The sequence below is a fragment of the Procambarus clarkii genome, chromosome 21 (genome assembly GCF_040958095.1).
Source record: "Procambarus clarkii isolate CNS0578487 chromosome 21, FALCON_Pclarkii_2.0, whole genome shotgun sequence".
Classification (NCBI taxonomy): Eukaryota; Metazoa; Arthropoda; class Malacostraca; order Decapoda; family Cambaridae; genus Procambarus; species Procambarus clarkii.
This window is the reverse complement of record NC_091170.1, coordinates 42,481,647-42,504,480: the sequence shown is the minus strand read 5'-3', so window position 1 is coordinate 42,504,480 and position 22,834 is coordinate 42,481,647. Positions and strand designations below refer to the sequence as shown.

Below are 22,834 nucleotides of genomic sequence, written 5' to 3'. Positions count from 1 at the left end.
ACACACACACACACACCCTCCATCCCCCTCACTCTCCCCCTCTCCATTCTCCTTTCCCCATCCCCCCCCCCCACCTCCTCTCCACTTTTCTCTCACTTCCTTTTTTCATTTTCATTTCCTTTTCATTTTGTTACTCACGGTTATTGTTGTTCATTCCTTGTTTACCAGTTAACCCTGCCTCCTAATTCTATTTTGTTGTGTGTGTGTGTGTGTGTGTGTGTGTGTGTGTGTGTGTTTACTAGTTGTGTTTACTAGTTGTGTTTTGCGGGGGTTGAGCTTTGCTCTTTCGGCCCGCCTCTCAACTGTCAATCAACTGTTTACTAACTACTTTTTTTTTTTTTTTTTTCCCACACCACACACACACACACCCCAGGAAGCAGCCCGTGACAGCTGACTAACTCCCAGGTACCTATTTACTGCTAGGTAACAGGGGCACTTAGGGTGAAAGAAACTTTGCCCATTTGTTTCTGCCTCGTGCGGGAATCGAACCCGCGCCACAGAATTACGAGTCCTGCGCGCTATCCACCAGGCTACGAGGCCCCTAACTGCGTGTGTGTGTGTGTGTGTGTGTGTGTGTGTGTGTGTGTGTGTGTGTGTTGATATCACGCCAGACCTGTCTCCTGCAGCACATATCAAGCGGATAACATCAGCGGCATATGCCAGGCTGGCCAACATACGAACGGCATTCAGAAACTTGTGTAATGAATCATTCAGAACTTTGTATACCACATATGTCAGGCCAATCCTGGAGTATGCAGCCCCAGCATGGAGTCCATATCTAGTCAAGGATAAGACTAAACTGGAAAAGGTTCAAAGGTTTGCCACCAGACTAGTACCCGAGCTGAGAGGTATGAGCTACGAGGAGAGACTACGGGAATTAAACCTCACTTCGCTGGAAGACAGAAGAGTTAGGGGGGACATGATCACCACATTCAAGATTCTGAAGGGAATTGATAGGGTAGATAAAGACAGTCTATTTAACACAAGGGGAACACGCACAAGGGGACACAGGTGGAAACTGAGTGCCCAAATGAGCCACAGAGATATTAGAAAGAACTTTTTTAGTGTCAGAGTGGTTGACAAATGGAATGCATTAGGAAGTGATGTGGTGGAGGCTGACTCCATACACAGTTTCAAGTGTAGATATGATAGAGCCCGATAGGCTCAGGAATCTGTACACCTGTTGATTGACGGTTGAGAGGCGGGACCAAAGAGCCAGAGCTCAACCCCCGCAAACACAACTAGGTGAGTACAACTAGGTGAGTACTAGATGAGTACACACACATGCGCACTTGCGTATTATCTCTATAATACCGGTGGATTTGATATATTCTCTCATATGACATTCTTGTGCCCTTTTGTCTTAATTTAAGAATGAAATATATTGATGGCAACACTTCTCTGACTGCGAGAGTTGGCAACTTCCGTCATCGCGTGTTTGGTGGGGTCCGCCCGCATGTTACCTTGTCTCTCCCCCCCCCCCACACCTCTCACACTACCCCCTCTCCCCTCCCCCACACCTCTCACACTACCCCCTCTCCCCTCCCACACACCTCTCACACTACCCCCCTCTCCCCTCCCACACACCTCTCACACTACCCCCTCTCCCCCCCAACACACCTCTCACACTACCCCCTCCCCCCCCCACACACCTCTCACACTACCCCCTCCCCCCCCCACACACCTCTCACACTACCCCCTCCCCCCCCCCCACACACATATATTTTGTACTTGGAGGGCCTCGTAGCCTGGTGGATAGCGCGCAGGACTCGTTATTCTGTGGCGCGGGTTCGATTCCCGCACGAGGCAGAAACAAATGGGCAAAGTTTCTTTCACCCTAAGTGCCCCTGTTACCTAGCAGTAAATAGGTACCTGGGAGTTAGTCAGCTGTCACGGGCTGCTTCCTGGGGTGTGTGTGTGTGTTGGTGTGGGGAAAAAAAATATAGTAGTTAGTAAACAGTTGATTGACAGTTGAGAGGCGGGCCGAAAGAGCAAAGCTCAACCCTCGCAAAAACACAACTAGTAAACACACACATCTCTCACTAACCCTCTCTACCTTTCCCCGTCTTCCTCCCCCCCCCCCTTCCCTCATTTTTTGTACTTATCCATTTCCATTCTCATTTCTCCCCCTCTTTCTACACTATTCTTTCCCCTCCTTCTCATTTTCATATGAAAGACTTTCAATTGTGATATAATGTCTGATACTGGGCAAATGTTCAACAATGTTCCCCTCTTCTGTTCATTTTTATAATTAGCCATATTTTATATTTTGTACGAATTTATATTTTAATTCTGAATGTCTGATTACGTCATTTTGTAAACAATATTTTAGAAGCCTATGGGTAGCCGTGTGCATTTATGGGGCTGGGGTTGTCAAGCCTTGCACCATTATGTATATAGCTTTGAATCAAAATTTCTTACTGAACGCCCACTGAGATATTTTCCACTCGTGTTATATATGGTGCCTGTTTGGCACCTGACTTTGCAGTATTTCCCATGTAAATTATATGACATATCTCGTCTCTTTTTTTTTTCTTGATAGAACATTTTGAGTACCTGCTTGATACTTACTTGATGATTCTAAGAGTTCTTCAACTCCCCAAGCCCGAGGCCAGGCTTGACTTGTGAGAGTTTGGTCCACCATGCTGTTGCTTGGAGCGGCCCGCCTGGTGGACCCACATACCCACCACAGCCTGGTTGGTCCGGCACACTCGTATTTTGAGACAGTCGCAATAATTGACGTGTTTACTGTGTTTATGGGTGCCGTATATGGTCTCTGAATGTATTAAACAGAACCAGAATGGCCAGCTTAGATATGCGGAGTACCAAGCAGTACTCGTGGAGGTACAAGTGATTTGGATAGTCAAGAGCACGGTGATGGAACCCCTGTGTGTGAAGGGTCTCCTCAGTGCTCCATCCAGTTGAATGGTAGTGAAGTACAGCCTTTATCTTGCCCGCACTTCCCTCAAGGGTCTTGCAATTTTTTTTTCTGTTGTGACAGTTACTTTGTTTTCTGTTGTGACAATTACTTTGTTACGGTCTTAAACTTAATATCTCTTTACTGCATTTTTAAGACTAGTTATTATTTGTATCGTGAGATACTAATACAGGAGAAACAGGCGATACTCTTCTCAGCCGCCACCCTTATTTGATCATTGTGTGTGTGTGTGTACTCACCTATTTGTGCTTGCGGGGGTTGAGCTCTGGCTCTTTGGTCCCGCCTCTCAACCGTCAATCAACTGGTGTACAGATTCCTGAGCCTATTGGGCTCTATCATATCTACACTTGAAACGGGATCCGTTTCAAGATCCGAACTTGAAACGGGATCCGTTTCAAGATCCGAACTTGAAACGGGATCCGTTTCAAGATCCGAACTTGAAACGGGATCCGTTTCAAGATCCGAACTTGAAACTTGTGTGTGTGTGTGTGTGTGTGTGTGTGTGTGTGTGTGTGTGTGTGTGTGTGTGTGTGTGTGTGTGTGTGTGTGTGTGTAGAAGTAGTTGCGAGTTCAGTGCTGCCAGTCGACGGCCAAGAGTCGGAGCATGCACTCTGAAGGGGTTCTTGTACACCTATAAAGCCAGCATAGTCCAGTTTATTGAACATTTGAATACTTTCTGTCCGTGGTGACCCCCGGGGCCTGGACCAGACGGTCTCGCCGGCATCTCCCGCGGGAGTGTTCAGCTGAGGTTTTCCGCGTCTCGATACTCCGTCATTATGCTAATTACGCTCCCACTTTTTGTTGGGGTGTTGAGTAAACTGGTGAGTCCCGCCGGCTGTGATGAGTAGTGAGTGAGAGCAACGTTGGTACTCGATTGTTAAATCTTTTGCGTGCGTATAGTGTGTGTACTCACCTATTTGTACTCGCCAATTTGTGCCAGCAGGATCAAGCATTGACTCTTGGATCCCGCCTTTCTAGCGATCGGTTGTTTACAGCAATGACTATGGTCCTATTTCCCTATCATACCTGGTTTTAAAATTATGAATAGTATTTGCTTCCACAACCTGTTCCCCAAGTGCATTCCATTTCCTCACTACTCTCACGCTAAAAGAAAACTTCCTAACATCCCTGTGACTCATCTGAGTTTCCAGTTTTCACCCATGTCCCCTCGTTCTGTTACTATTCCGTGTGAACATTTCGTCAATTTCCACATTGTCAATCCCCCTGAGTATTTTATACGTTCCTATCATGTCCCCCTGGTTGATACCTGGTTGATAGGGTTCTGGGAGTTCTTCTACTCCCCAAGCCCGGCCCGAGGCCAGGCTTGACTTGTGAGAGCCTGGTCCACTAGGCTGTTGCTTGGAGCGGCCCGCAGGCCTCTCCCCTCTTCTTTCTAGTATCGTAAGGCACATTTCCCTCAGGCGCTCCTCATATCCTATCCCTCGTAACTCTGGGACGAGTCTCGTTGCTCTGAACCTTTTCCAGTTTCCTTATATGCTTCTTCAGATGGGGACTCCATGATGAGGCGGCATACTCTAAGACTGGCCTCACGTAGGCAGTGTAAAGCGCCCAGAATGCCTCCTTACTTAGGTTTCTGAATAATGATCTAACTTTTGCCAGTGTAGAGTACGCTGCTGTCGTTATCCTATTTATATGTACTTCAGGAGATAGATTAGGTGATACGTCCACGCCCAGGTCTCTTTCTCGCGTCGTCACAGGTAGGCTGTTCCCCTTCATTGTGTACTGTTCCTTTAGTCTCCTATCACCTAGTCCCATTTCCATAACTTCCCTTCGCCAGGGATCAGCCGGGCTGTGGTGGGTACGTGGCCCTGCGGGCCGCTCCAAGCAACAGCCTGGTGGACCAAACTCTCACAAGTCGAGCCTGGCCTCGGGCCGGGCTTGGGGAGTAGAAGAACTCCCAGAACCCCATCAACCAGGTATCAACCAGGTACCAGGTATCGCCTTTCACAAATTACTGTTTTGAATGTTGTAGGCCTAGGCGTGTGATATTTGAAACTCTCCCAGTTAGCAAACAACCTCCCACGGTGTTCTGAAGAGAACTTGTTAAACACCTGCAAAGGATACCTGATCAACTAGACTGTGATTCATACGCCAGACAGCGAGCAACCGCGTCTAACAGTTAGGTTAGCCAGACCACCAACCAGGAGGCCATGTCAGAGACCGGGCCGCGGGGGGACATGACCTCCGGATCTACCTCAAGATAGGGCCTGGCCAAAGGAACGTTGTACAACTGAGTAATTGAAAATATGGGTTGAGGGAGGCGAGAAGCGCTGGTGAGAGAGAGTAGTGGTAGCAGGGCTGGCCCACCACACCTCAGGAGAGTAGTGGTAGCAGGGCTGGCCCACCACACCTCAGGAGAGTAGTGGTAGCAGGGCTGGCCCACCACACCTCAGGAGAGTAGTGGTAGCAGGGCTGGCCCACCACACCTCAGGAGAGTAGTGGTAGCAGGGCTGGCCCACCACACCTCAGGAGAGTAGTGGTAGCAGGGCTGGCCCACCACACCTCCAGGGAGAGTAGTGGTAGCAGGGCTGGCCCACCACACCTCCAGGGAGAGTAGTGGTAGCAGGGCTGGCCCACCACACCTCCAGGGAGAGTAGTGGTAGCAGGGCTGGCCCACCACACCTCCAGGGAGAGTAGTGGTAGCAGGGCTGGCCCACCACACCTCCAGGGAGAGTAGTGGTAGCAGGGCTGGCCCACCACACCTCCAGGGAGAGTAGTGGTAGCAGGGCTGGCCCACCACACCTCCAGGGAGAGTAGTGGTAGCAGGGCTGGCCCACCACACCTCCAGGGAGAGTAGTGGTAGCAGGGCTGGCCCACCACACCTCCAGGGAGAGTAGTGGTAGCAGGGCTGGCCCACCACACCTCCAGGGAGAGTAGTGGTAGCAGGGCTGGCCCACCACACCTCAAGGTAGTGTGGTGACGGAGGCCAGAATTACAGCACCGGGCCCTCAAGGACTTTCCAAACACCAGCGGGACGGTGTGTGTCATTTCCGCAAAGAGTCATTCAAAGTCCTTCCAGTTCCACCACTGAGATTGCTATGGTGTCTGTACCACAGGGGGGGGGGGCAGGGTCTGTACCACAGGGGGGGGGCAGGGTCTGTACCACAGGGGGTGGCTAGGGTATGTACCACAGGGGGTGGCCAGGGTCTGTACCACAGGGGGGGGGCAGGGTCTGTACCACAGGGGGTAGCCAGGGTCTGTACCACAGGGGGGGGCAGGGTCTGTACCACAGGGGGGGGGGCAGGGTCTGTACCACAGGGGGTGGCTAGGGTATGTACCACAGGGGGTGGCCAGGGTCTGTACCACAGGGGGGGGCAGGGTCTGTACCACAGGGGGTGGCCAGGGTCTGTACCACAGGGGGTGGCCAGGGTCTGTACCACAGGGGGTGGCCAGGGTCTGTACCACAGGGGGGGCAGGGTCTGTACCACAGGGGGGTGGCCAGCGTCTGTACCACAGGGGGGGGAGCAGGGTCTGTACCACAGGGGGTGGCCAGGGTCTGTACCACAGGGGGCTGGCTAGGGTATGTACCACGGGGGGTGGCCAGGGTCTGTACCACAATGGGGGGGAGCAGGGTCTGTACCACAGGGGGGTGGCAGGGTCTGTACCACAGGGGGGTGGCCAGCGTCTGTACCACAGGGGGGGGGGAGCAGGGTCTGTACCACAGGGGGGTGGCTAGGGTATGTACCACAGGGGGTGGCCAGGGTCTGTACCACAGGGGGGGGGCAGGGTCTGTACCACAGGAAGGGGGGCAGGGTCTGTACCACAGGGGGTGGCCAGGGTCTGTACCACAGGAAGGGGGGCAGGGTCTGTACCACAGGGGGTGGCCAGGGTCTGTACCACAGGGGGTGGCCAGGGTCTGTACCACAGGTGGGGGCAGGGTCTGTACCACATAGAGGGGGGGGCAGGGTCTGTACCACAGGGGTTGCCGTACCTTACTTTCTGGTTCACCTGTTGATGTTTCCGAGGATCAACGTCCCCGCGGGCCGGTCTCTGACTAGACCTAGCTGTTGGTCTGGTCAACCAGGCTGTTGGACACGGCTGCTCGCAGCCTGACATATGACTTAGAACCTGGTTGACCAGGTATCCGTTGGAGGTGTGCGCCATGTACATAGCGGGAGCGTGTTGAACAGTCTTGGACCTTTCAGTCTTTGATGTTGATAAAAGTTCTCTCTCAGAGTACCTGTCGCACCTCTGCTTTTCAACGGGGGTATTCTGCACATCCTGCCATGCCTTCTGGTCTCATGTGATGTCATTTCCATGTACAGATTTGGAACCAGCCCCTCTAATATTTTCCAATTGTAAATTATTATGTATACACTAACAATTTTAATCGCTCCCAAAAATTTAGATGTTTGATTTAGTGGATTCTAAGAGTAAGGAACCTCTGCACGCTCTCCAGGTCAGCAATTTCTCTAGTTTTGAATAAGGTTGCTATTGTGCAACACAGCGTCTTGAAAAGTCTCCTCATTGGTATGGATCTCTCAGCCCATCCTCCTGCTTTGGTAATACTTATGGTAACGATGATGACCATAGTACATCAGCGTACTACGTAATTATAAAGTACAAATCGGTACTATTAAATTTGGACAAACTGGAAAAAGATTTTCTATTTATGTTGCAAAGCCAAACAAAACTAACCTAACCTACCTAGGCCTAAATACGATATCTGAGGCCTAACATAGTACATATGTGTGCTATACTAGACCTAGGAATATTTAAGTTTGTTTTTTAGCTTCATTTTTTCCGACTGTAAAGGGAATAGTACAAAGTTCTACTGTATAATTATACTACTGTTCACAAATATCTAATTGCTTTAGTACGTCAATCTTTGTACTTTGGTGTGCATAGTTACAAAAAGTACTATCTAAACAGGAGGATGGGTTGGGCAGGACCCTACCCTGCCCGACCGGCCACAAGTGGTTGGGCACCATTCCATCCCATCCCTCCCGTCCCATCCCAAATGTATATCCTGACCCCTTCCTAGGGCTATATAGTCGTAGTGGCTTGGCGCTTTCCCCTGATAGTTCCCTTCCCTTCCCAGATAGATAGATCTTTAACGTGCCTTTTCGTTCTGTTTAATGATTTAACTACGTTTTATATGTGTTTTCTGTTTCTAGATGTTTGTATTTTTTCCATAGCACAGGAGCTGAAACTTAATTAAACATCGTAGTATTTTTGAGGCCGGATTGAAAGACCAGATTTTCCTGAGTTTAGAGGTTTGCTGTGTCCTGTGTATTGTCTACTCTCAGGAAAATCCTAGTGTCATCTGCAGAGAATGGTGCAGTACTGTAGTTTGTGTCCTTGTCTCTGTCTGATATGAGGATGAGAAACGGAGGATAATCTTGATTTTGCTTTCTTGACTATTACACACGGGATTATGTTAGGAAATTGAAGATTCATCTGTACACCAAAGCACCAGTGTTCAAGAGAGAACTTGATAAACACTTTCAAAGGTTACCTGATCAACCAGGCTCTGATTCATTCGTCAGGCTGCGAACAGCCGCGTCCAACAGCCTGGTTGACCAGTCCAGCAACGAGGAGGCCTGGTCGACGACCGGGCCGCTGGGACGCTAAGACCCGAAATCATCTCAAGATAACCACATGGGATGGATACTTGCTTGATGGGGTTCTGGGAGTTCTTCTCGAACTCAGTGGTGCTGGAGCCAACACACTCAGCCACAATGTGAACCAACACACTCGGCCACAATGTGAACCAACACACTCAGCCACAATGTGAACCAACACACTCAGCCACAATGTGAACCAACACACTCAGCCACAATGTGAACCAACACACTCAGCCACAATGTGAACCAACACACTCAGCCACAATGTGAACCAACACACTCGGACTGACAACACACATCTTCAAGATGAAACTAGATAGTTTCCTCCAAGGAGTGCCGGACCAACCGGGCTGTGGTGGGTATGTGGGCCTGCGGGCCGCTCCAAGCAACAGCCTAGTGGACCAAACTCTCACAAGTCAAGCCTGGCCTCGGGCCCGGCTTGGGGAGTAGAACTCCCAGGATGCTACCCCATTAACCAGGTATCAACCAGGACTCAGTGGCCCCTAGCCAACAGATCACTACATTTCCATGCAAGTGTACTACCGAGCCTGTCCTGCCGTCCACCTGTTGCAGGTTGATGGAAAGGAAAGTGGTCCTGCGTTACTATAAACCCGGGCGTCTTGAGTCATTGACGACTGTGGCTCAGTCTCGCTCGGGCAGCCGTCAGCATGATATGGCTAGTTTGAAAAGATCATTAGGTACTTGTGAATGATGTTGGATATAGAAGGTATCTGGGAAGCTTGTAGGTGGTGTTGGTAGGATATAGCAGATGTTTGGGGGTTTCGATTGGCCAGCAGAAAATAACATGATGTTTATTAACACTAAACCGGAAAATTAAAAAAAAAGGAAAAGTAACATGATGTTTAACAGTGATAAATTTCAGGTCCTTAGGTATGGTAAAAATGAAGACCTTAAATAAAATGCTGAATACAATAACACAATCAAATCTGCCCATAGTATTACAGCAGCATGTAAAGGATCTGGGAATAATGATGTCCGACGACCTAACGTTCAAGGAGCATAACCAAGCAAATATTGCGTCAGCCAGAAAAATAATAAGACGGATTACGAGAACTTTCAAATCCAAGAATCCCATCACAATGTTTATGTTCATACTGTTCAAATCGCTTGTGCTGTCCCGCGTTGAGTACTGCTCAGTACTCACTTTCCCTTCAGAGCCGGAGAAATTGCTGAAATAGAGGGAATACAGAGAACATATACGGCATACATAAAGACCCTAAAGCACCTAAATTATTGGAATCGTCTCAAAACTTTCCAAATGTTCTCACTAGAAAGAAAACGAAAGAGGTTTCTTAATATACAAACGGAAAATACTGGAGGGCCAAGTACCAAATCTACACAGTAAAAAATAACAACATACTGGAGTGAACGATATGGAAGAAATGCAGAATAGAACCAGTGAAGAGCAGAGGTGCCATAGGCACAATCAGAGAACACTGTATAAACATCAGACGTCCCCGGTTGTTCAACACCCTCCCAGCGACTACAAGAAATATTGCCGGAACAACCGTGGACATCTTCAAGAGAAAACTAGATAGTTATCTTCATGGAGTTCCGGACCAACCGGGCTGTGGTGGGTATGTGGGCCTGCGGGCCGCTGCAAGCAACAGCCTGTTGGACCAAGCTCTCACGCGTCATTGAAAATCATTTTGAGGCAATGGAGTGACTTGAACTCGCGACCTGGTGATTCCCAGATGCCTGCCTTAACCGACTCAGCCACGGTGGTACAAAAGTAGGGTTTTGGATTGGTCAACTTTTGTGCCTCCGTGCCCGAGCGGTTAAGGCAGGCGTCTGGGAATCACCAGGTGACGAGTTCAAGTCACCCTATTGCCTCAAAATGATTATCATTGATATATCACGCCATTGTTACATTGCGATTTTACAAGTAAAGTCTGGCCCCGGGTCAGGCTTGAGGAGTAGAAGAGCTCCCAGAACCTCTTTCAGGGAGTCAGGTAAGCTGTAGATGCTTTTGTCAGGAACCCAGGAAAAATCGGCCTAATTTTAGCCTATGAAAGCTGGAGCACACCTCCAGGTAGTGGCATTTGATGTTCACTGAGGTAAAACTAAACTGATATTGCTCAGTTGTCTGGTGAGACGAATGTGTATTTAAAGTATATGTAAGATTAATTACAGCCGTAGAAGATGCGGTACTGTAACAAGGAAGGTTGCGTTTCTAGTTTTTGTGTTTTCAAAACGCTCCCCGGTGCCATAATTTCCTCGGGAAGCTGATGGATTTTGAAAGAACAGACAGGAGCCACTAGGAGAGAGATGTGGACACCTGGAGCTTACCTGGAGAGAGTTCTGGGAGTTGTTCTACTCCCCGAATCCGACCTGAGGCCAGGCTTGACCTAGGTCACACTGTTACCTTGAAATTGAAATTGAAATTGAAATAAGTTTATTGAGGTAAAATACACACAAAGGGATGAGGTAGCTCAAGCTATTCTCACCCCATTCAGTACAACGTGTTAATATATACATAGACACACATCACAAACAATAAACATATTACCAAACATTCTGAGAGGTAAACATATACATTTCCTCCTTCACAAGTGGTATGGTATCAGACGTACACACAAATACTTTTATGTGTTACCTTGAGGTGCTTCCGGGGCTTAGCGTCCCCGCGGCCCAGTCGTTGACCAGGCCTCCTGGTTGCTGTACTGATCAACCAGGATTAACCGTCCTCTAAAGAAAGACCCAAAGTCCATTCCATGCACCCGCCAAACCCCCAGTTTATGAATGAAAAACGGTTTACACACGACTCACAACTGATGACCTCCGAACACTTCCGAAATAAGTCCTTCGCTGACGACTACAATGTACTACAAATACAAATAATCGCCAATAGACCCTAAACACCTAACCTAACCAGTGCCTAAATATGCACAATATGCTAATATATAATAACATTAATTAATATTTGAGAAAAGTTATGTTTTTGAATAAACAGAATGTTAAAATTGGATGAATACGTCTCTGGGGTCGACCGCTGGATAGAATGGAGTTGGTCTGAGGACGGGTTGCATAGCTACACGCAGTGTGTGGCGAAGTCACGCAAGAACAAGACCACAACTACCCATTGACAGGTGTGCTGGATGTCGAAAGTAGTAATTAGAGTAGTGTGTGATGTTGTATTTTTGCCCACTCAGAAATGTGTAGTGATGCTAATGTTTATACCGTTGTCCCCAGGTACGTGCGGGCAGCCAGCGTGGGTTGGGAGGTCTCCGGCAGCGCCAACTGGTATTGTTATCTCTTACCTTTATAACCCATATGTTACTTGATGTGTTACTCCAGATACACCTGCACCACACACAACACAAACACTCTGTCTCTCTCTCTCTGTCTCTCTCTCTGTCTCTCTCTCTCTGTCTCTCTCTCTCTGTCTCTCTCTCTCTCTCTCTCTCTCTCTCTCTCTCTCTCTCTCTCTCTCTCTCTCTCTCTCTCTCTCTCTCTCTCTCTCTCTTCTCTCTGTCTCTCTGTCTCTCTCTCTCTCTCTCTCTCTCTTTCTCTCTGTCTCTCTCTCTCTCTCTCTCTCTCTCTCTCTCTCTCTCTCTCTCTCTCTCTCTCTCTCTCTCTCTCTCTCTCTCTCTCTCTCTCTCTCTCTCTCTCTCTCTCTGTCTCTCTCTGTCTCTCTCTCTCTCTCTGTCTCTCTCTCTCTCTCTGTCTCTCTCTCTCTCTCTGTCTCTCTCTCTCTCTCTGTCTCTCTCTCTCTCTGTCTCTCTCTCTCTCTGTCTCTCTCTCTCTCTCTCTCTCTCTCTCTCTGTCTCTCTCTCTGTCTCTCTCTCTGTGTCTCTCACAACACAATCGAACACCAACGCTAAGCTGAAGAGAGGAGTCGTCGGAGGGCCATGTTAGGGGTCCCTTATAACACCGACGTCGTGTTGCTGAACGGAAACGCCAGACTGTAATTTTCCTGGTTGTTTGTGGTGTGGACACCCAGCGGTGGGGGCCTGGTCGCTGTTGTTCCTGCCTCCCTCCCACCCCTTCCTCTACACCTTCTGCCGCCTTACCCACGCTTTCTGCCTCTTCAATCACTCCTGTTGCCTCTTTCAATCACTTTCTGCCTCTTCAATCACTCCTGTTGCCTCTTTCAATCACTTTCTGCCTCTTCAATCACTCCTGTTGCCTCTTTCAATCACTTTCTGCCTCTTCAATCACTTTCTGCCTCAGTCACACAGGCTGTCTTCTAAATCACACCTGCTGCCTAATCAATCGTTTCTCCTGCCTCAACCACACCTGCTGCATCAAATCACTTTTTCGCATCTGTCAAACACACATGTACTCTCAACCACACACATATACTGTCAACCACACATGTACTTTTACCATAAACGAGTATATTCTACATTACTGTGTTTCTGCTAGAACCATTCACATGGTGCTGCTGTGCTGCTGGTTCTAACTGCCCCCCACAGGCCCCCCCCTCTTCCCCACACACCCGCTACTCTCACACCTGTAGTCTCCCTCACTCACTCTCTCTCTCTCTCTCTCACACACACACACACACACACACACACACACACACACACACACACACACACACACACACACACACACACACACACACACACACACACACACACTCACACTCACATTGGGGGTTGATATCACGTCACACCTGTCCCCTGAAGCTCATATCAAGAGGATAACATCAGCAGCATATGCCAGGTTGGCTAACATAAGAACGGTCTTTAGGAACTTGTGTAAGGAATCTTTCAGAACATTATACCACATATGTCAGACCAATCCTGGAGTATGCGGCTCCAGTATGGAGTCCATATCTAGTCAAGCATAAGACTAAACTGGAAAAGGTTCAAAGGTTTGCCACCAGACTAGTACCCGAGCTGAGAGGTATGAGCTACGAGGAGAGACTACGGGAATTAAACTCACTTCGTTGGAAGACAGAAGAGTTAGGGGGATATGATCACCACATTCAAGATTCTCAAGGGAATCGAATCGACAGGGTAGATAAAGACAGGCTATTTAACACAAGGGGCACACGCACTATGGGACACAGGTGGAAACTGAGTGCCCAAATGAGCCACAGAGATATTAGAAAGAACTTTTTTAGTGTCAGAGTGGTTGACAAATGGAATGCATTAGGAAGTAATGTGGTGGAGGCTGACTCCATACACAGTTTCAAGTGTAGATATGGTAGAGCCCAATAGGCTCAGGAACCTGTACACCTGTTGATTGACGGTTGAGAGGCGGGACCAAAGAGCCAGAGCTCAACCCCCGCAAACACAAGTAGGTGAGTACAACTAGGTGAGTACACACACACACACACACACACACACACACACACACACACACACACACACACACACACACACACACACACACACACACACACACACACACACACCCACACACACACACCCACCCACACACACACACACACACCCACACACACACACACACCCACACACACCCACACCCACACCCACCCACCTGTTGCCCTGACAGCCCACATGCTACCTGCTCTTCCCTCAGTTCCGGGCCCCCTCTTCACCACTCCTCCACACACCACATGTTTCCTCCTCGCTCCTCGACTCCTCCTCATACGCACCGCCTAGAATGTCTTTACCATTATCATTTCGGAAAACTTTGCGTCTCATAGAACACAAAGTAAGTGTTGCAACAATGATTGCGCATTTCAAGACCCAAGTGCTCTCGAGGGTGAACAATGTTGCACATAAACCACCCAATTCGAAGCTGGAGGGTCTGGTTTGCATACTAAAACAATGCCTTACGAGGCCATTAGGCGCGACAATGTACAAAATGGCCGCCATTCAACAAGCACGCAGAGAGGGTTGTATAAACATTAAAAGGGGCGCAAGTCTTTCAACGCCATCTAATGGTACGGGTCATTATTAACAGACGCCGTATTGTGAGCTGTGGCGCACCTAGTTGTGCTTGCGGGGGTTGAGCTTTGGCTCTTTGGTCCCGCCTCTCAACTGTCAATCACTCAACTTAATACTAATTGTTTTTCCACACACACACACACACACCAGTTGATTGACAGTTGAGAAGCAGGACCAAAGAGCCAAAGCCCAACCCCCGCAAGCACAAATAGGTGAGTACACACACACACACACACACACACGCACACGCGCACACGCCTCTCAACCTGACGGTTGAGAGGCGGGACCAAAGAGCCAGAGCTCAACCCCCGCAAACACAACTAGGTGAGTACACACACACACACACACACACACCAACCCGTTCTCGCAAATTTAATAAGTCAATATTGACTTATTAAATATGTGCATAGGTGACATACTTAACATAATAGATACCCTTAAAAAGATTCATAGAAAACACCGACCTTACCTAACCTTGTTAGTATCTTAAGATAAGCATCTTAATGCTTCGTAATTACAATTATTACCTAACCTATAATAGGTATAGGTTAAGTAATAATTGTAATTACGAAGCAATAAGATACTTATCTTAAGATACTAACAAGGTTAGGTAAGGTCGGTGTTTTCTATGAATCTTTTTAGGGGTATCTATTATGTTTAGTATATCACCTATGCACGTAGTTAATAAGTCAATATTGACTTTACGAATTTGCGAGAACGGGTTGCACACACACACTCACACACAGGAAGCAGCCCGTAACAGCTGTCTAATTCCTAAGTATCTATTTACTGCTAGGTAATAAGGGTGAAAGAAACTCTGCTAGATAACATTAGCATCAGGGTGAAAGAAACTCTGCTAAATAAAAGGAGCATCAGGGTGAAAGAAACTCTGCCCATTTTGTTTTCTCGCCGGCGCCTGGAATCGAACCCGGGCCACAGGATTACGTGCCCAGCGTGCTGCCCACACTGCCACCGACGCCCCACTACTCAGGTGAATCTGGTGTACAGATTCTTGAGCCTGAGCCGCAAGCACACTAAGTGTTGGGCTCTTACCATATCTACATTTGATCAGCTGTTGGCACTAAGTGATGAGTAACCAGGGGCCAGAGTCACGAAGCAGTTACGCAAACACTTGCGAACCTCTCCATCTTTTCTCAATATTTGACGGCCTTGTTTACAATTATTAAACAGTTAATGAGTTCCGAAGCACCAGGAAGCTGTTTATAACAATAACAACAGTTGATTGAGAAGTTTTCATGCTTGTAAACTGTTTAATAAATGTAACCAAAGCCGTCAAAGATTGAGGAAAGAGGAACACGTTCCTAAGTACTTGCGTAACTGCTTCGTGAATCTGGGTCTAGGCCTTCAACCGGGAAACCTAATGAGACAGACATACGGCTGGTTGCAGGGAACTGCTCCCAGACGCCGCCATAACCAGCATATAAAGACATACATGGCTACAATTACGAGGCTACCTACCTACCTTGAGTGTTGAATTTTTTTTACAGATTGTCTAGAAAGGAATAAACGTTGTCAAACTCATTATGCCGCATGACACACGGTTTCCCAGGATGCACTAGGTGGGGGGGGGGGGGGCACATAGCGGGGAGTGAGGTACTTGAGACTACACGCACGTGTCCTCCCCTTTGGGGGCCTGACGGCTCAATGGAGAGTGCTCGGGATTCGTAGTCTTAGGGTCCCCAGATCGATCCCGGCGGAGGCGGAAACGAATGGGCAGTTTCTTTCGCCCTGATGCCCCAGTTCACCTTAGCAGTAAATAGGTATCTGGGAGTTTGACAGCTGTTACGGGCTGCTTCCTGTGTGTGTGTGTGTGTGTACTCACCTAATTGTGCTTGCGTAGGTTGAGCTTTGGCTCTTTGGTCCTGCCTCTCAACCTGTGTGTATAGTCACCTAATCATCTAATTGTGTGTGTGTGTGTGTGTGTGTGTGTGTGCGTGTAAAAAAAGTTGATTGACAGTTGAGAGGTGGGCCCAAAGAGCCAGAGCTCAACCCCCGCAAGTACAACTAGGTGAGTACACGCGTGGCCATTCTTACGGGCTATTCATGCCCGTGCGACCTCTTGGGTGGCCAAATCTTCATCAGTCGTGGCCATTCATTTGCAAAGTTAACCAGCATATGGGAGGGTGGAAATGGCCTAAGCTCCTTCATCCTTTTGAGATGTATCTTACTGTATCTTGCTGGTCCAAGTTCACTGTATGTGAACTTGGACCAGCATAAGTATATTACATTGTGTCATCCGTGGAGAGCAGTGGAGTGGGTTGTTCAACACTCAACCGCAGTAAGTGATTGAAGTTTACAAAATGGTCGGGCGAAATTTTCGCCCGACCATTATGGTCCGCTCGGCCGAGCCGGTCGGCCGAGCGGACAGCACGCTGATCTTATGATCCTGTGGTCCTGGGTTCGATCCCAGGCACCGGCGAGAAACACTGGGCAGTTTCTTTCACCCTATTCCCCTGTTACCTAGCAGTAAAATAGGTACCTGGGTGTTAGTCAGTTGTCACGGGCTGCTTCCTGGGGGTGGAGGCCTGGTCGAGGACCGGGCCACGGGGACACTAAAGTCCCGAAATCATCTCAAGATAACCTCAAGATGGTGATAGTTCAGCTCAGCGTAAAAGTATTTTTAGTTTTTTTACTACTACCTGGCCATACATTTATAATAATAATAATACGTAGTAATAATAATAATAGTATTAATCAGAACAATAATAATAATACGTAATAATATTAATACTAATGGCCATCATATATTGTTTACATTCTCTTGCCACCCATGGGCACGGATAGATTTGTTAGACAACAAGTAGTGGAGTGAATTATTGAGCACTGAGCCAGAGGTACAGCTTTTACAATGCTAACCAACATACTTACATTTTCGTCTATATTTTATAGACAAGGTTAGAGATCTGTTCTACTAGTTAGTGTCATACAATTATAGAACACTTAACCACAGGTGATTGAAATGTCTTTACCATGCTAACAAGTATTCATATACTGTATTTTCGTCTGTAGATTCTATGCACAAGGAAAATGCAAATATGGGAAATTAGGTGCAAAATGCACTTTTCTGCATCCTCGAAAATGCAGGAACATGTTGGCGAGGAGTACATGCCGTTTTGGAATGGAGTGTAGATACTTCCACACTAAACTATGTAAATTTTCAATTAGTGGCCGGAATTCCACATGAGAGGTACACGGCGATATAGACGGGAAGATCAATATGATACTGCTAGAAATTTGTTAGAGGAAGGCAGTCACAGAGTAGAACATACAAGAGAGAGGAACTGGCAGATAGCATCACTGCAGGATCACAGTGGGGGAGGGAGATATCCACAAAACTGGAATACAAGTCATCAACAAGTACACAGGTACTACACCACACAACACCCAGACTACTACCAACACTGGACGAACCACTACCAAAACAACACACCCTGCAAACATACTAGGCCTAAAGTCAAAATCAATAAATAAAGTTAAGTTCTGAAATGGCCATCTAATAGAATCGAACTCAATATTTGGTGCATTTACAGAAACACACACACAAAAGACTACATGGATAGTGAAATCTGGATCTCAAATTATAATTGATATAGATGTGACGGAGTAATTAGGTCAAGTGGAGGAGTAGGTCTATATATTAACGAAGAACTGGCATACACAGAGCTCCTGAACTCGACCAATGAGGTGGTAGAGGTACTTGGAATCAATGTAGAACGTATAAATCTAATTATTATTCTAATATAGAAACCGCCAGATGCAACAATTGAGGAATTCACTGAGCAGATCCAGAAAATAGAGAATATTCTTGATAACCTCTTGATTCTTGATTAGGGAAGCCGGTCGGCCGAAGCGGACAGCACGCGGGACTTGTGGTCCTGGGTTCGATCTCAGGCGCCGGCGAGAAACAATGGGCAGAGTTTCTTTCACCCTATGCCCCTGTTACCTAGCAGTAAAATAGGTACCTGGGTGTTAGTCAGCTGTCACGGGCTGCTTTCCTGGGGGTGGAGGTCTGGTCGAGGACCGGGCCGCGGGGACACTAAAGCCCCGAAATCATCTCAAGATAACCTCAAGATAACCTATCAAACCCATTACCAAATATTATCTTCCTTGGAGACTTCAATCTACCCAGTTTAAAATGGACAATAATAAACAATAACATTATAGCAGGAAATCATCTTGGAAATAACCAACCACAGGTCAGAGAAATATTGAGATTCTGGGACAAATTCTCGCTCAGTCAGCAGATTTCAGAACCATCTAGGAACAAAAACACGCTGGACCTGATATTCACGAACAATGAGGAGCTAATCAGAGACATTACTGTCTCAGACACTACGTACTCGGACCACAAGCACATTGAAGTGCAAACTAACATAATAACAGCGAGAAGGGTTATTCAATAAATTAAATTTTAATAATAAAAGGATAGACTGGGAGAAAGTAAACAGGGAACTTAAAAACATTCAATGGGAAAATGTTCTATGTAATAAAGATCCTACATAAGGAATAGAAAAACTGACTTGCGAAGCATATGGCGTCTGTCTGAAACTTGTGCCTCCTAGGAAAGCCAGAAAGAGGTCCATCGTAGAAAGAGAACACAGACGACACTGCAAAAGGAAAAAAATAACGGAAATGCTTAAGCAGACACACCTTTCCATACAAAGAAGGAATAATTTAAACAGGGAGATTAAAGAAATCGAACAGAGACTGAAGCATTCATATCAGATTGAAGAAAGGCAATTAGAACAGAAAGCAATTCTAGAAATAACAAAACCCAAAATATTTCTACACATATGCGAAATCAAAAGCAAAAACCACTGCCAGTATTGGACCTATTCGTACTAGTGAAGGTTCATACACTGAGGATGACAAAGACATTAGTGAAATCATAAAAAGCAGTATGAGGACATGTTTAGCACTCTGATAAACAACATGAAAGTGGAAGATCCGGACAACTTATTCATGCCTGATATCCAAACCCCTGTAAATATAACTGATATCAACACGAGCGTGGTAGATTTTGAAAGAGAAATTGACAATATGCCCATGTACTCAGCCCCAGGTCCAGACTCATGGAATTCAATATTTATATAGAAATGCAAAGTGCCGGTAACACAGGCACTCGGTATAGTGTGTGATGTAGGCTGCATCTCCCAGCCTACACCACACACCTACTTCCTGGTGTGTGTGTGTGTGTGTGTGTGTGTGTGTGTGTGTGTGTGTGTGTGTGTGTGTGTGTGTGTGTGTGTGTGTGTGTGTGTGTGTGTGTGTGGGGAAAAAAACATTAGTTAGTAGTTACAGTTGATTGATTGACAGTTAAGAGGCGGAGAAAGAGCAGAGCTCAACCCCCGCATGAACAAGTCAAGTCACTTGTGTTGTCCCGTCTCGAGTACTGCTCAGTACTAACTTCCCCCTTCAGAGCAGGAGAGATTGCTGAAATAGAGGGAATACAGAGAACATATACGGCACGCATAGACGCGATAAAGCACCTAAATTATTGGGATCGTCTCAAAGCTCTCCAAATGTACTCAATAGAAATGAGACGAGAGAGATACCAATTAATATACACGTGTAAAATACTGGACGGCCAGGTCCCAAATCTACTCAGTAAAATAACAACGTACTGGAGTGAACGATATGGAAGAAAATACAGAATAGAACCAGTGGAGAGCAGAGGTGCCATAGGCACAATCAGAGAACACTGTATAAACATCAGAGGTCCGCGGTTGTTCAACGTCCTCCCAGCGAGCATCAGAAATATTGCCGGAACAACAGTGAACATCTTCAAGAGGAAACTAGATTGTTTTCTTCAAGGAGTGCCGGACCAACCGGGCTGTGATGAGTATGTGGGCCTGTGGGCCGCTCCAAACAACTGCTTGGTGGACCAAACTCTCACAAGTCAAGCCTGGCCTCGGGCTGGGCTTGGGGAGTAGAAGAACTCCCAGAACCCCATCAAGCAGGTATAACATGGACCATACCATGGGCATCTTCAAGAGAAAACTAGACTGCTTTCTGAAAGAAGTTTCGGACCAACCGGGCTGTGGTGGGTATGTGGGCTTGCGGGCAACTCCAAGCAACAGCCTGATGGACCAAACTACAGGCCGGGCTTACCTGGTTGATTACCTGGTTGATGGGGTTCTGGGAGTTCTTCTACTCCCCAAGCCCGGCCCGAGGCCAGGCTCGACTTGTGAGAGTTTGGTTCACCAGGCTGTTGCTTGGAGCGGCCCGCAGGGCCACGTACCCACCACAGCCCGGCTGATCCGGAACTTCTTTTAGAAAACCGTCCAGTTTTCTCATGAAGGGCTTAGGGAGTAGGCTTAGGGAGTAGGGAGTAGGGGGCTTAGGGAGTAGAACAACTCCCTGAACCCTATCAAGCAGGTAACTAGGTGAATACACCTGGAACACCCATGTCTCTCAGCCTACATTTTTTTTAAAGATTCTGCTCACTCTTTCTGTCGCCGGGAAAAGCCAGAGGAAAATTAGCTCCAAGTTTGATGGTCTTCGTGGCCAGAACCGCCAAGGTTGTGGTGCCAAAGTTAAGACAGCCCCGGCGAAAATTGAGTTAATATAGAACGAGGCAAATGTATTCCACCTCGTCTCCATACTCGTCAGGTAAACTCCAGATTCCTCTGCTTTCACCTTAATCCAGATTCCTAGTTATTGATAATTGTTCCGGGGAACTTTACTTTTTAACTCCTATCTGCCAAATCATTTAATAAATATTTGTGGTGTTTAATAAATGGGTTCGTATAGCCGGACCGCTTTCAAGGGTCGCATGTGCACTGTGTAAACGTGTAGGTGTTTTGTAAGTTAACTTATGTCTTCGTTTCTAAAACAGGGAAGAAATACTGATATACACCGAAAATACTGCGAAACACCGAGATACAATGAGAACAGTACATAAACACTCACATACCATCAAAAGAGTCTAGCAGTAGTGAAATCAATTTAGAAAGTGAAAACAATTGAAAAAAATTAATACCAATGAAAGCAGCGTAGAAACACTGAGTGAAAACAACGTGTTAGCCCTGAGATTATTGTGGTCCCCTAACTCCCCTTGCCACTTCGGGGGGTATGGGGTGTTTATGTAGCTTCAGGGCACCAATCCCCCCAGCCTCAGGGCATGGCAAGAAGGCACCCCTAAGCATACCTAATTGCCTATCAAACATAAACTAAAACACACATAAATGGCAGATCTCATCACAACCCACAAGAGTTAAGATGATAATAATAACATACAATAATAATCATGGTAGTTAAAGCAAGTTACAGAGGTACAGCTGAACAGAAAACGGTGTAGTGGTGTAGACCTTAATACAACTATTTTTTCTCGTATCAGTCAGTATTATTGTGTGTGATTGTTTTTGAGCATTGTTATGTCTAGGATAGGCTGGCTGTTTTGTTTCTGTTGACAATTACTTGTATTTGTAATACGTTACCTTGCGGATACCGTGGGCTGATTTCCGGGCTCAACGTCCCCGCGGCCTGGTCCCCGACCAGGCCTCCTCGTTCCTGGACTGATCAACCAAGCTATTGGACGCGGCTGCTCGCAGCATGACGTATGAGAGACAGCCTGGTTGATCAGGTATCTTTTGGAGGTGCTTATACAGTTCTCTCTTGAACACTGTGAGGGGTCGGCCAGTAATGCCCCTTATGTACTCACCTAGTTGTGCTTGTGGGGGGTTGAACTCTGGCTCTTTGGGCCCGCCTCAACTGTCAATAAAGTTATTTTTTCTCTCAAACACACATACATCCCCAGGAAGCTGCCCGTAGTAGCTGTCTAACTCCCAGGTACTTATTTACTGCTAGGTGAACAGGGCATCAAGGTGAATGAAACTGCCCATTTGTTTCCGCCACCGCTGGGGATCGAACCCGAACCCTTAGGACTACGAATCCGAAGCGCTGTCCACTCAGCCGTCCACTACCCTGCCATGTGTAGTGGAAGCGTTGGAGAAATATTAACACATATGTGCTTGAAGCATAGGAAGTGTTGGCGACAGTATCACGAAACGTTTGAACGTGTTCAGTTGTGAGTCATGTGTACAAACATTTTTCATGCATAGTCGGGCATGTGGCCAATGTTTTGAGGACGGTGCTGCCCAGTGCGGCTTACGGTATGCTGTGTGCATGTATTCTTATACATAGCAGCAGTATGTATGAATGAGAGATGCTTTGATGGGAAGTGTATATGTGCTGCGAGATATGTGAGAGTCTAGTGTAGTATTGTTGAGACTGTATTGAGAATGTTACGGGTGTGGTGGGGTGTGTATGGGTGTAGGGTGTGGTGGGGTGTGTATGGGTGTAGGGTGTGGTGGGGTGTGTATGGGTGTAGGGTGTGGTGGGGTGTGAGTGGGTGTAGGGTGTGGTGGGGTGTGTATGGGTGTAGGGTGTGGTGGGGT

The 22,834-nt window shown here is 47.2% G+C and overlaps 1 protein-coding gene across 23 annotated transcripts in view; it reads left to right on the top strand.

The window, feature by feature from the left end:
* Positions 1–22,834, top strand: part of LOC123760692 (nuclear receptor coactivator 2) — a 562,651-nt gene that overhangs the window by 108,999 nt on the left and 430,818 nt on the right. For 11 of the 23 annotated variants that reach the window (XM_069328356.1, XM_069328363.1, XM_069328367.1 and 8 more), the window contains exon 2: positions 11,740–11,790. The exons of the other annotated variants lie outside the window; for them this stretch is intronic. In XM_069328356.1, the coding sequence (XP_069184457.1) occupies positions 11,740–11,790 (51 nt within the window). The remainder of the gene's footprint in view (positions 1–11,739; positions 11,791–22,834) is intronic. 23 annotated transcript variants of the gene reach the window in all.